Source organism: Thermobia domestica, chromosome 4 (genome assembly GCF_964235325.1).
Source record: "Thermobia domestica chromosome 4, izTheDome1.hap1.1, whole genome shotgun sequence".
NCBI classification, from domain to species: Eukaryota; Metazoa; Arthropoda; class Insecta; order Zygentoma; family Lepismatidae; genus Thermobia; species Thermobia domestica.
Genome location: NC_137457.1, coordinates 212,185,516 through 212,199,908, shown reverse-complemented (window position 1 = coordinate 212,199,908; position 14,393 = coordinate 212,185,516). Strand labels below are relative to the sequence as shown.

The following is a 14,393-nucleotide window of genomic DNA, read 5'->3' as shown; positions in this document are numbered from 1 at the left end:
TGCGAAAATTGTTTTTGAAAGTTACAGGTTATGGGAGCTCGCAACACTGCTTGTCTATGCTCATGAACAGGTGTATGTGAGAACGACAAGAAATTCCCCCCTCTCTGATTTTCCTGCCCTTCACACCTACGACCTTCTATCTCATCGTCAAATGAAATAAGGGGAGGGTCAGCTACTGCGACTCTGTTATTACGTAACATACTACCCCTAGCTTCGTATGCCGCTTGCCAATGACTCATTTTTTTCTTTTCTTTTCTAATGGTACCAATAACCGAAAGATTTATATACTTAATGAAATTAATTTCTTTCCTTTTATCCAGCTTACAAATAGTAGACTAATACAAATTTTATTTTCGTTTTTCTTGTTTTTAATCACAACCAGATTCGAAATCCACTTCTTATTGCCCTCACGCATTAAGGTTTAAGTTCCGAGATTGAAACATGAGGTAATTTATATTTATATGTAGCGGCAGTCTTGTTACCAAGTAATCCACTACCTATGAAAGGGTATTTTAGGATTCCCCTTAATGCGGAGTAGGTTGGGCAAGTAATCCTTTTCGTGAAAATTATAAATATACTTCAACTCGAACAATTTATTGTATAATTTCTTCAACATAAATGTAAATTCAACAATAACAATATAACTGTGCAGACACAAAACAACTTCACTCAATGTTAACTGGAACCCTTTCCCAATTTGAATAGTAGTCCGTAAATTTTTATACATTCGCATTCCACTACTTTATATTCTAAATTAATTTTACTGGTTGTACTTTTGACAGGTTTCATATATCAAATATCTACACAAATTAAATTTAATCCCCAAATATAACAATATATATATATTAAATTAGTGACCAAAGACATACACTCACCAAAAAGTTGTAACAGTTGGGCCGAAATGGAAAGAAAAAAAATTGATTAAAATTTTGTACTTACAATTTCCTGACGAGCTGCATATCAATGGCACTTACATACATTTACACTTAATTAATCCGGCTACTTTCTGTGTAGGAGCATTATTATCCACACACTATTCCGAAATCACATTTAACTAGTTATCAATTTAACGGACACAATTTCTAAGCTCCTACCCCTGCTTACCTCATGTTTCAATCTAAAGGAAACGTAATAGGTACGGGTAGAATACAAAAGATAGATGGCGTTTTAGTCACTTCGAACAAACGAATATCAGAACCATGACATTGACCTACAGAGCCAATGTTTCCATATACAAGTTTATTTAACTAATCAGCTGATCGAGTTTTCAAGTTTTTTTTTTTTTTCATGAACTTAAGAGAAATGTCTCAGCCTTCCGATACACTTGCAGTCATCAACATTTGAAACACCTTCGGGAATCACACTGCCCCATTACCTGACCTTACTTTCACTCATTACAGTTGGTACGTAAATGGTACACAATTCCCGATGGATGTCAGCTGCATTCTGTCCTTTGGTGTTCAGAAATCGTATGACAGATCTAACTTCATATTTAGTGGGATTTTTTTTTTATTACGGTAGCCATTTCACTTTACTTTACTCTCATGTACGTAACTCCACTCGCACGATTTTATCTCCGTTGCAAGCACAAAACATTAGAGCATGCTCTTGCGCATGCCTAATTTTATCAGTGTTGCCAACGTTTTTTATTTTTAAATGCGCCTCGTATATACCTACGTAGCCGAAGCTATCGACAAAAGAAGCTACATATACAGGAATTCACTTTTGCTACTACAGTATAATATTGTGTTAGTTATATTCTATCATAAAAAATATATAGAAAGTACTTAGTGTATGCTTTAAAATGCAAGTATAATTTTCATCTATTTTTAATTTGAAATTTTCATTTGAACAGTTTGACAAAAAAAAGTTACACAGAAATTAGTGGATTATTGTTTAAAGAGTTCTTTGAAAGTGCAAGAATTTACTTATTTATTTATTTTGTTTAATGTATCCAATACTGTTGTGCGAACAGCATAAAATTAAGATGTTCAGTAGGTAGCTTTATGGCTAGCGTTTCCGTCTTTGGTGCCAGAGATTTAAGTTCGGTTTCCTCTTGGACTTAGATCATACTTCAAAATGTAGATCAGTGGTAAAGGTGGATGTTTAACTCGAAACTACAACAACAGTGTTCACTGGGTATGATGCGTGGCTCCATAACAATAAACGGTATGCTCGCAACTTTTAATTCATGAATTTATATTAATTGAACTTTATTTCGTTAAATTATCGTGTTAGTGTAGAAGAAATAGATCATTGTATCTATGTGACCATTCTCTAATATTTTCCTCTAGTCCTTACAATAAATAATTAGAAACAAATACTGGTATACTATATGAATACTTTGTTTCTTTCTACTTGGTTCACTTTTGATAGTTTAATCTCTGCCGGATTAACGGAGTTTGTCAGTTTAAGACTAAATTAGCTGCTATTATTTAATGAATTTATTACACTAAAAAATTTAAAAAATGTAATGACAAAATTCAATATTTAACCATACACATAATGTAAGTTTCATTTTCCCGTCAATGTGTAGTTTTTAATTGCTAAGATTGAGAGTTCCAACAGTCCGGTTCAAAAGTTATTTTCACATGTGAATGGTAAAGTGGAAAAATGAGAAGTAAAAGGAAGAAAGAAATGTATAAAGTCAAGGAAACTTTAATCAAGCGACGTATTTTCTTTCTCTAAATTGAAATAATCATATTGCAATCATACAAAAGATAAAAATAAAAATTAAAACATGAAATAACATTCTTCTTGTCACAGTGTGGGCCGAGGTGGCTCAGTGGTAGAGCGTTCACTGGTACTTGGGGTCCTGGGTTCGATCCCAGCCCCCGCCAAGTGAACTTTGTGGTGGACAAACACCGTTTGCATGGATTTCCTCGGGGTTCTCCCGTTTCCTCCCACTTTCTTCATTCCACCATTTCATTCATTACTCATCATCACCGTCTCCTTTAGCCTAACCGGCATAACCGTGGGACGTAAAACTCAAAGATTTCATTTCATTTTTTCTTCTTGTGGCAGTATTATCATCCTAAACCTTCTCCAGTTTGAAAACTTCATTAAGATAGCTATCGCGATTGGATTTTGCAATTCGTACATGCCAATTGTATAAATTATGTTTAATTTAGTAACTTATCTCAAAGAAAGATTAAGTCCCTAATGATTTTTTCTTACTAAAAATTGGCTTTATTTGAACAATATAAAATGTAAAGAATTCTTGAGTACTCTAAATTGCGAGAATTCTTGAGTATTGTTCTGCGAGAGTTCTCTAATTTTATGTTAAGGAAGGCTTACAAGTTATTTACAAATTACAAATTAATATAATTCTTTAAACATTCTTATTCAAAAGTAATAAAATCAAAGGAGGTCTTTTGTCATTATCATTCTTTGATTTAAGTAATATTATTAATTTATTTTAACAAAAGAGACACTGACCAAAGCTTAAAACTTTACTTTATTTTAAATTATAATTTGTAACTGTTTCGGATATCTAGCAAATCCTTCTTCAGACACGATCGAAATTAATGAAAATACAGACATATATATAAATGTTGTTATAACCTTATAACAATATAATAAAAGGTTATAACAACATTTATATATATGTCTGTATTTTCATTAATTTCGATCGTGTCTGAAGAAGGATATGCTAGATATCCGAAACAGTTACAAATTATAATTTAAAATAAAGTAAAGTTTTAAGCTTTGGTCAGTGTCTCTTTTGTTAAAACAATTAATCCAAAGCCATGAATAGTCTTATTATTAATTTAGTGATAAATATGTTGTTGTCAGTTTGCAAATGTAAAGGGCGTCGTTTCTTACCTCAAAGTATCTCAATTATCATATTGGCAATATTTTCCCCTAATTATAATCTACTTAATACATTTTACAGCTTGCCCTCCAAAACATTTTCGATGTGGAGATGGAGAATGTGTTTCCATATTATCTCGCTGCAACCAATTAGTAAATTGTAAAGATGGGACTGATGAGAGAGATTGTACATGTGCAGATTACTTGCAAGCTCAATATCTGACTAGAAAACTCTGTGATAGTGTTGTTGATTGCTGGGATTTTTCAGATGAAAATACTTGTGGTAAGCTTACAGGATCATATTTTGTAATGCGTGCAGTGTGTTTTTGATTCGATACACAATTGATGTGTTCAATGCAATAATTGAGGAATCCAGAGTAAGAAGTGTTTCTAATTATTTGCTTTAGAAAGGAGTTTCACATAAATATTTGTCGAAGAAAGTGTTAATAATAAATAATTTTAATTTTTTTTCTATATGCTTTGATGACAAAGAGCCGCTGATAAAATGTTAAGACAATTATGTTGAACTATTTTTGCATTGTACATGATAGAAGCAAGACTTTGAGTCTCATATGTGTTAATATTTGTTACATTTTATTGTTCGTCTTTCTAAAGAAATTAGGAAGCAAAGAATTAAGAATAAAGATTACAATTCTAACTTCCTTGCGCAATTGCGATTTTCTGTCTTACATTTCTAAACTATCTTTCTTAGCGTTTTCTAAGAAAAATGAAATGTAATGTAATCTTCAGTTAATACTTCATAGTTATGCTTTGTAAGCTCAAGAAGAGAGCAAAGCCTGGAATTTTGGCAACATTTTATAAACTCTATGTTACCAATTTTCACCTTCTTTTAAGAAAATTGGCAATTTGGTGTTTTTAATCTATTACTACAGTTTTCTTCCTCTTTTCATGTGATGAGTACACGTAGAAATTGCTATTCCAATTATATTTCTATGAAAAGCACTTCTTCATGGTGTTTAATGATATATTATTTTATGTTAGCTGTTTTGCCCAAAATAGTATAAGATGGATGAATCAATTTTGCACGGTGACAGTGATTACGGTGTAGATTATTTTGTTTTTGATATGTGATCATGGTGACAAATGTGGCTTTGAGGTGGAGGGGCATTTCATCCCACTTAATACTTTTGAAATAACCCTGTAACTAATACGTTAACAAGAGGAGTGAATAAAATTACATTATTGTCAAAAGTTTGCACATTAATTACAATAATTCGTCTGTAATCAACATGTATTTCATATATAATTAACAGGTGAAGTAGTAGTATGAGTGGACACAGAAAACAATAACTCTAATCTGCCAACTTTGTACTCCTAATTCTACATAGTTTAGTAATTGTGATTTTATGAATGCTTAAATAAGTAATGTCTCTATGTAAGAAGTTCTCAACCTTTACCAGTGGCGTACCGTCAAAGCATATTAATTATTAATGTCACCATAAGGTGAACGGAGAACCAACGGCGGCTTGCGTACCACAGGTTGAGAAACCTTGCTCTATTAGTCTAGTCAACATGAGGTTTGACCTTGAACAAATTGAAATAAAAATGAGATATGCGCCCAAATGATGCTGAGCATATTGTTAGCAAGCCTGAAAAAGTTCTCAAAAATATTCAATCTGGAACGTCGTTAAATTCAATATGGCTGTCGTTGACAATCATTTACGGCAAACCGAAGTAGTTATGTGGTTTAGAATCAAAATTGCAGCCTCAACACTTCTTGTAAATGTTGTTCACCATTACATTTCTTTTCCAATGAAATACGGGTAGATGATGATGTTAAACACGTTGATCCACTATTATTTCTGCTAATGCTATCTGTTATGCCAGATTTGAAAACGACAGAATGGGCACATTTAAATATGAGCTATGTAATTTCCCTCCTGCTCTGTTTGATAATGATGGCCTTCCGCAAAGTATTGGCTGCAAGTCTGTGGCAGCACCATCCCTGTGTTTCAGTTTGCATGGATGATACACAGGTTATTATAGATTAGGGTTCTTTACTACGAAGAGTGGCATGGCCCAGCGTTGTAACGTATCATGAAATTTGTTTGCAGTGTCCTAAGTATGTGACCAGCTGCTACGTCAGCCCAGTGTTTGACGACTGTAGGACAGGACGAAGTACGAATGACGTAACTCAATTACAAAGATATCGGGGATAAAACAGCACCACAGGTCCCCTTCACTGAAACAACTCAACAAATTGAATTGAGATGTGTTCCTTATGAACAAAAGCAATAATAGTGCTTCGTACAATTGCTGAGTGATGTATTACACGATAAATATTACTGTCCTCCATGCTATAGGTGATACTGATGCCCTCATTGTTAATACAACAGTTCAGTACGCTTATCATAACAACACTGTTGAAACTGGGAAAGATACCGATCTTTTTGTACTTTTGCTGTATTTTATCATCAACAAATCGTATTTCGATCTGATGTGAAATCTGGAACATCTCATGTTTGGGATGTGCAGTCACTACGCCAGTCTCGTGGCGATCACGTCTGCACCAATATCCTAATCATACATAATATTTTTGGATGTGATATTACATCACATATCTTTGGCTTGGGTAAGAGTGTAGCTTTTTTCAAATGTATTACTGATCCCTATTTTCACAAAGAGGCGAAGATGTTCATGCGACAAAATATAGACGTAGATGCAGTTTCAAAAGCTGGAAAGAGGACCCTGATGTGCTTGTATAGCGGTGAATGCAATGAAGGTGTGAATACTCTGAGATTTAGAACCTCCTGTATGAAAACTGCTACATCCTATTCAGCACCTTAGATTACTTCCATCAACATCAGAAGTCTATCACTTTTACAATTTACGTGTATACTATCAAGTACAGGCTTGACTGGGAAAGTTTCTTAATCTTCTTGACTGGGCTGACGATTACAAGATGGATAGCTAATCCAGCTGTTTACCAACGTTTCACCAGCTTTAACATGTTTAGTACGCACGTTATGCTGTACGTGTAAAACTGGATGTGGTAAAGCATGTGTCTATGGGAATCAATAATTTCCCTTGTTTTACTCATGCAAGAATTGCTGCGGCACTTCATGCACGAACAGTGCACAGATATTAAAAGACAATTAACAGGATTAGGAACAATTGTTAGTGCACTATTCTTTAAGGTTTATTTAATTTTTTTTTTCCTTATAACTACCGTGGATTTCGTATTTCTTAAGTTCTATCTAGTACATTACACGTATATGAAATTTGCTGCTGCTATTTGGAGCTATATATCCTTTTCACCTTAATGATATTACTTTATAACTTTCATATTTGTATATGAACAAAGATTACAATCATAGCATCACCGTTATCGTCTGTTATCAATTACGTAAAACTTCATTCTTCTTTCAGTTTTGCTATTACCATCAATACAAATTACATTTACACTTACAAGAAGCATAAACGATCTTTTGTGTGTAGACAGCAAATAAAGTATGGTAGACGTATGTTCAATGTCTCATTGGAAATGAAAGCTAATGGTGAACAACTTTAATAAGAGGTATTGAAGCTGTAATTTTGATTCGAAGCCACAAAGTTACCTCGTTTGTTATTATATGTGCCTTAAATGACCGCCAATGGCTATCATATTGGATTTAACAATCTTCCAGACTGAACATTCTTCAGAACTTTTTCAGGCTTCCTTAGAGTGTGCTCAGCATCATTTTGGCACAGGTCTCATTTCTATTGCAATTCGTTCAAGGCTAAGTACCTTTTTTCTCATACGTTGACTGGGCTTTATGTTGAAGCACTTTACAGTGAAGAATATTTATTTTTTTCACTCCTCCCCCCACCTTCTCACGTGCTCACTTTAACTGTGATAATTTTGCACCTTTAGTGCGACACTTATGATTTATTGTGTCCTTGAGGAATTTTTCTGAAAAATTGTCCTACAAACTTAGCATTAAGGGATAGAACACCTGTAGCAGTAATCAATATACAGAGAAAATTTTGTCTGAGTTTATAATTAACTAACATCTTCTCAGAGAATTTTTTGGCAGTCTCAAACAATGGCTCAAACAAACTGCTCATCTCAATTTTGCAGAATAGAAACAGTGTTCTCAGTGGTGGAGATTGCTAGATTTATGAAAAATAGTTCTTCAATGTAATATAAATATGTCAATTTAATATAATTTTAAAGTTAATTATTTTATACACTAATAACAATTGATAGTATTGTGCTTTTGCATAGAATATGTTCAGCTATGTTTTTGTCTCCAATTTTAGATTGGTGCTCTCCAGGAAAGTACGTGTGTCCACACAGCAAAGTCTGCATTGAATACGAACAACTGTGTGATGGAAATCGGGACTGTCCGTATGGTGACGATGAAAAGCAATGTGTAACAGTATCACCAAGTGAAGATAGAGCTAGTGAATTTCCTTACCATTCTTCAGGTATGTAAACAGTTTTAATATATATATATATACATTACAAAAATTAACAACATACTTAAATTTCTGTCAAGTATGCTATAAACTCAAATTCTAGTTTCTATTTGGTATGTCATTATTTTTATAATAATTGTTTGTCTTTTTTCAAAAGAACCTTATAATAGTGTTTTAAAACCATAAAATGATAGCAGAATAGGCTAGTGAAATATTGGGTTAAATTACGCATATTGTACGGAATTATAAATATTTTACCATTGCTATGAATCTTAGTTGCTCTTATTCCTCTTGGAAATATACCGTAAATATTTAAAAACCTGATCTTTAAGGCATAGTCCTATTGGTCAGAAGCGACCCCCCTTCAAACTGCTCGGAATATCTTGTTCATTAGCAGTGAAAGAAATTCTACAAAATAGTGGTTCATCAAACGTAACACCTAAAAGAGTTTTTTGTGTTGTTGCGAAATGATATAGTAGTATTGTTAATAAAGTACAAATCATATCAACATGAATATTCTTAATAGCGCCTGATCACTTTGATACTGCACTCCAAGTGACATGCTGTCTTTCAGATCAGATCGATATGCAGCTCTTTATTGACAATGATGTAAATGTGAAAAATTTGATGTCATCCCCAAGCGTATATAATTCATGTTGAATCACATTCAATTCAAAATCACTGCTCTCGCCATATTGGAGTGGTTCCTGAAATCAAAAATGCTCAACTTTAAGTTTTTTGGAAAATAAACAAAAATGAAATTACGTCCTCCTAAAAATCACTTTTAGCTGCATCGGCGACCATTTGGAAAATTACAAATAATTATACTTTCTGTTTTTTTTGATTTTGTCCTATTTTGGAAACATAAAAGCTAATTTATTTAAAGTTAAATATTATTTAATTCGTTTCCTTTTAGATTAGATCGCATGTTTTTTCCAGTAAACTGTTACGCAAACTTTTATAACTATAGACCTTGAAATCTATTGAACGAAGGCCAGTAGGAGTGGATCTTCAACCATCAATTTCAATTTATTCATTGGAAATAAATTTTGGATATGAGGGAGATGAAATATCTAATAAGAGGTATTTCTTTTTTGTCTTCGTGAAAATGCCACTGTAATCTTAATAATTAATAAACTCGGTAGTTTAATAATTCCGAAAGTTCATCGCAGCAGAAACAAACGTTTGCTATTGGATCCTATCCTGCGCCAGCCTAGTATTGTTAATAAAGTACAAATCATATCAACATGAATATTCTTAATAGCGCCTGATCACTTTGATACTGCACTCCAAGTGACATGCTGTCTTTCAGATCAGATCGATATGCAGCTCTTTATTGACAATGATGTAAATGTGAAAAATTTGATGTCATCCCCAAGCGTATATAATTCATGTTGAATCACATTCAATTCAAAATCACTGCTCTCGCCATATTGGAGTGGTTCCTGAAATCAAAAATGCTCAACTTTAAGTTTTTTGGAAAATAAACAAAAATGAAATTACGTCCTCCTAAAAATCACTTTTAGCTGCATCGGCGACCATTTGGAAAATTACAAATAATTATACTTTCTGTTTTTTTTGATTTTGTCCTATTTTGGAAACATAAAAGCTAATTTATTTAAAGTTAAATATTATTTAATTCGTTTCCTTTTAGATTAGATCGCATGTTTTTTCCAGTAAACTGTTACGCAAACTTTTATAACTATAGACCTTGAAATCTATTGAACGAAGGCCAGTAGGAGTGGATCTTCAACCATCAATTTCAATTTATTCATTGGAAATAAATTTTGGATATGAGGGAGATGAAATATCTAATAAGAGGTATTTCTTTTTTGTCTTCGTGAAAATGCCACTGTAATCTTAATAATTAATAAACTCGGTAGTTTAATAATTCCGAAAGTTCATCGCAGCAGAAACAAACGTTTGCTATTGGATCCTATCCTGCGCCAACCTAATCTACTCAGGATAGTTGTTACCCACCTCCTAAGATTCTCTTCCTTCATATTATCTTCATACCTTATTCTAAATCTATTCTAAGGATTCAGTGGCGGCCGGTGGATTGTGGTTTCGGGTGTTGCAGTACGAACGATCGGAGACAGAAGATATAAAATGGACTCATTGACTAATCAGCATAACTTTAGATGCAAATGCTATGTAACATGTTAAATTAAATAAAATTCTGTTTTTAAAAAAATAAAAAAATGCAGAACATTAAATCCGATTAATCATCTTATTTAATTAGTAAGTTCATTCTTTTCTCTTTGATTGGAGCAAATCTGCCTAATACATGCTGGTTGAACTCTAGTGTTCTTATTGTCAGGTCTTTTTCGATGGAAAGTGGTGAAGTCCAATGGTGATAACCTTTCTTTGGACATTCAATTCCTTGAAAGTGTCAATTCTTTTGGATGTGAAAAAAACTTTTCGTCTTTTGCTGACGCCATAGATACAGTTAATATTAATTTCAGAAGCTGTGTAGATTCACTAAATATTTTTTCTAGATTATTGTGAACAGTTCATCCTAGCAAACTCAGTCCCTGACAGTGATCCAAAGTCCTCTTCAGTGTAGACTGAAGAGACTTCGTAGCAGAGATTAATGTTATAAAAAATGTACATTGAACACGCTTTATTCACAATTTTTCTAGGAAAATTTAAAATAAATTGTGAAAATGTATCTAGTGCATACAACATTACTGCCATAAGGTGTCCTGTAAATTTAAACAGTTTTTTTTCGAACACTCTCCTGAATTGCACTTTGCTTGTTTTGTCTAAGCCTTAATTGTAAGTTTTTCCTCGGTTGAAAGCTGGGCTTTTTTTTTTTTTTTTTTTGGTAAGTTATTTACAGAAGTCATGGTATGCAATTCATTCAGAATTTGTAGATTATCTACAGAATTAAAGCACACACAAAATTAAATCTAATCACTAATAACCAAAACAGCTGATACAAAAGAGATACTGGTATATGAATTGCGAATGTTACATATTCATACATACGGCTGTCAACTGGCCGGCTTTTCATTGGCCTGGCCGGAAAAATTGCTGTTATTTCGATTAAAGCCGGTGACGGGTACATACTTCTCACCAGCCCCTTTATAACCGTTTTTTTTTTTTTTTTTTTTTTTTTCAAATTTGTATCTAGTTCGAAGTATAGATATTGAAAAGTAGCTGTCATTCTGTAAACTCAAAATTGTTACATTTCACAACATCTATCAACGATTAATATATTTTGTTCACCTGTTTAGAAAATTTTAGAGAGATGACAAGGACTGTATCAGGGAAAATTTGAAATTTACTTTCAAGGAATTTTATACATTTATTAAGAGTAGAAAAGGACTTCTTAAAGCAATTTCCCATAGTTGAAGTAGAGACTATATGTTTAAAGAGTGAATTTCATTTTCCAAATCCAAAATTGTCACGTAAAGATTATTATACTTTTGTTCATCTGTTTCGATAATTTTAAAGAAATGATAGTTACAGGTAAATACAATAAATTGATCAATGCCAATTGATCAATTTCAGTTTCTCATTTATAGCACAATGTATCTATTAAGCTTATTAGTGAATGTTCTAAGGACATACAGAATATATGTGTTAATGCACTTTTGTTCACGATAGTACATTTCCATTCCATGGATAGTTCCGAACAGAGATACTTCACGCTGAGACCTATATCATAGAGAATTTTGAGGAAGTGCCGTTTTTTTTTTTATTTTACAGAGTTGGCAACCCTATTCATATATCAACAAACACACACACACACACACACATGTGCATAAAAGAAAAAAAAATACATTCCAAATCATCCGTCTTGGTTGTTACGCAATGCACGATGAACACAATATACTTCCACATGAGGCGAAACAATGTTTACCAACGTTCTGGAAAGCAACCTTGAAACCCGCCAGATATAGGAACAACACGTTAGCTGGGAGGGGTCCAAAGTATTTGAGGAAGGTCCAATACGTCTACGTAATAACGAACCTGTCTTATACTGTACGCGAAAAGATAAGTAATTCTTAATTACTGTCACCTATATTTTTAGAAAAAATGATAGAACGATTATTTCTATAAGAAAAGAAAGAGTACATGATGAGGCGTAAAATAAAATATTTTGCGTACATCAATCATTTCTCTGTTAAACAAGTATAGTTCGTTAGGAAAGTCTATAAATGTTAGTCAAGTTTCGAAATTTTTAGGAGGTCCGGACCTGGTGTTCCCCCCCCCCCCCCCTCGTGGCTACGCCTCTGAGCATTGCTAACTAGTCCCAAATTCAATGTGGCGTTCCTCACCATAAAGTTTTATCAAGAGTATAAAATATACTTATTTTATAAAAGAAATATGTATATACTAAAATACTATCCACAGAAAGGGGTGGGGATTCTGCATATTGACTTATTAATATTTGGTTCACAAATTACTGTAGAAGAAACCTTCATTATCTATATAAGCTACGAATTAACTTGTAAATGCGGATCTACTTTCATTTGATTTCTGTTCTACTACATATTTTCTTTCTTATTTTGTAATTCTGCTATCATTTTTTTTTTAATTGTCATTATATTGATTTGCTTCAGTATAAGTACCGTAATTTAAAAATGTGAATGCATAAAAACAAATTCCATTTGTTAATTGCTATCGAAATAAAATTCAGAATTATTTAGCGCGAAAAACCTTCTGGTTCACTGGAAACCGTGCTGTGTTGCAGAAGCACTGCAACGACCAGTCCCTTTAACTTCTGAGATAGGGGAAAGGAGAGTTAACATTCGCTCCAATTCCCGCGCTGAAGGAATCTGGTCGTTGTATGCTCGCTGCAACACAATATAAATTAGAGACTCTCTGATGGAATATTTTTTGCTTTTTAAAACGGATTAACGAAACGGACAGTTACAGAAGTAAAAAAATATTTTATTTATAGTATATATGGGAGTATTAGAAAGTATTTTTTTCTGTTCTTTACTTCTATTGCTAATAACATTGTTTTCTAGCAATACTTTGGTCGTTGCGCAACGCTGCAACACTAACGTTAGCCGCCACTGTAAGGATTGATGACGTCTTTCCCAAGGGCTTCCCAACTAAAACTGCATGCACCTTACACGTACTTCTCATGCAAACTGTGTGTCTCCTTCATTTCAAAATTTCCATGTTGTTGTACGTAAGGTATTCGGTGAATTGTATATATTGTAAAGTTTCGACTTAAATTGAAATTCTTAATGTAAAACAGAAAGAAACAATCTTTCTGAAATGTTTCAAACGCTCTGTGTCAACTGTAGGGGAAGAAAAGGAGGTACGATAAAACAGGTGACGTTTTGCAGTACCTACGTAAGACATGAAGTGACGAAAACGGTCATTAGAATGAAGACAAGCGTGTTAAAAGGGTCATTGAATAAAGAGTTATAAAAAAAGACTTAAAGTGTTATGTGTGGAATGGTACTCTGTGGATCATAAATATGGACACTACGCAAAAGTGAGGGAAAAATACTAGAAGTTTTCGAAATGTGTGTATATAGAAGAATGGAGAAAATTAGTTGGGTTGAAGCGAAAACTAATGAGAAAGTGTTAGGAATAGTAAGGCAGGAAATATCAATGTTAGATGTAATTAAAAACAGAAAGAGAAACTGGTTGAAACTAAGAAGGAACTGTACCATGCTGGACGTGATAGAAGGCGGCAGGAATAAGAAAGAGGAAAGGGAAAGAGATTATTAGCAGCATACGTATGATGATCAAATGTGTAAGTCAGGAGATAACTAATAAATTTAACTGGATATTTACATTTCAATCTATCATTTAGAAATATATGTGATTAATGTGAAATATTTTCTTTCGTCCATATTCGATTCTAATTTTTGTATATTTTGTCCGAAATATATATTTGAAAAACAATAATTTAATTCTAATTCAACAACATATCATTTTAGGTTACTTGATGGTACGAAAGCAAGGTAAATGGGGAAAGCTTTGTCTCCAGAACTTCGATAATGTCGTAAAAACGTCGAAAACTTCTTGGGAAGTTTCTGATCTTGGACGAGCTGTTTGTAAGGCGCTTACTTTCAGGTTTGTATATATATATGTACACAATTATATTCATTTTTGACATTACTTTTTGATGTTAAGTTCACTTGCTATCTTCTGCTATAGTATAGACTTAAATCTAAGTCAGGCTC

At 33.1% G+C, this 14,393-nt stretch overlaps 1 protein-coding gene and 1 long non-coding RNA gene across 3 annotated transcripts in view; one reads left to right on the top strand and one right to left on the bottom strand.

Annotated features, from left to right (window-relative positions):
- LOC145683854 (uncharacterized) overlaps positions 1-14,393 on the bottom strand; it is a 405,847-nt gene that overhangs the window by 45,924 nt on the left and 345,530 nt on the right. The window lies entirely within an intron of this gene.
- The window catches only part of LOC145683852 (uncharacterized), a 534,245-nt gene that overhangs the window by 494,100 nt on the left and 25,752 nt on the right, over positions 1-14,393 (top strand). For both annotated transcript variants that reach the window (XM_081755458.1, XM_081755457.1), the window contains exons 8-10: positions 3,896-4,096; positions 8,077-8,244; positions 14,148-14,283. In XM_081755458.1, the coding sequence (XP_081611584.1) occupies positions 3,896-4,096; positions 8,077-8,244; positions 14,148-14,283 (505 nt within the window). The remainder of the gene's footprint in view (positions 1-3,895; positions 4,097-8,076; positions 8,245-14,147; positions 14,284-14,393) is intronic.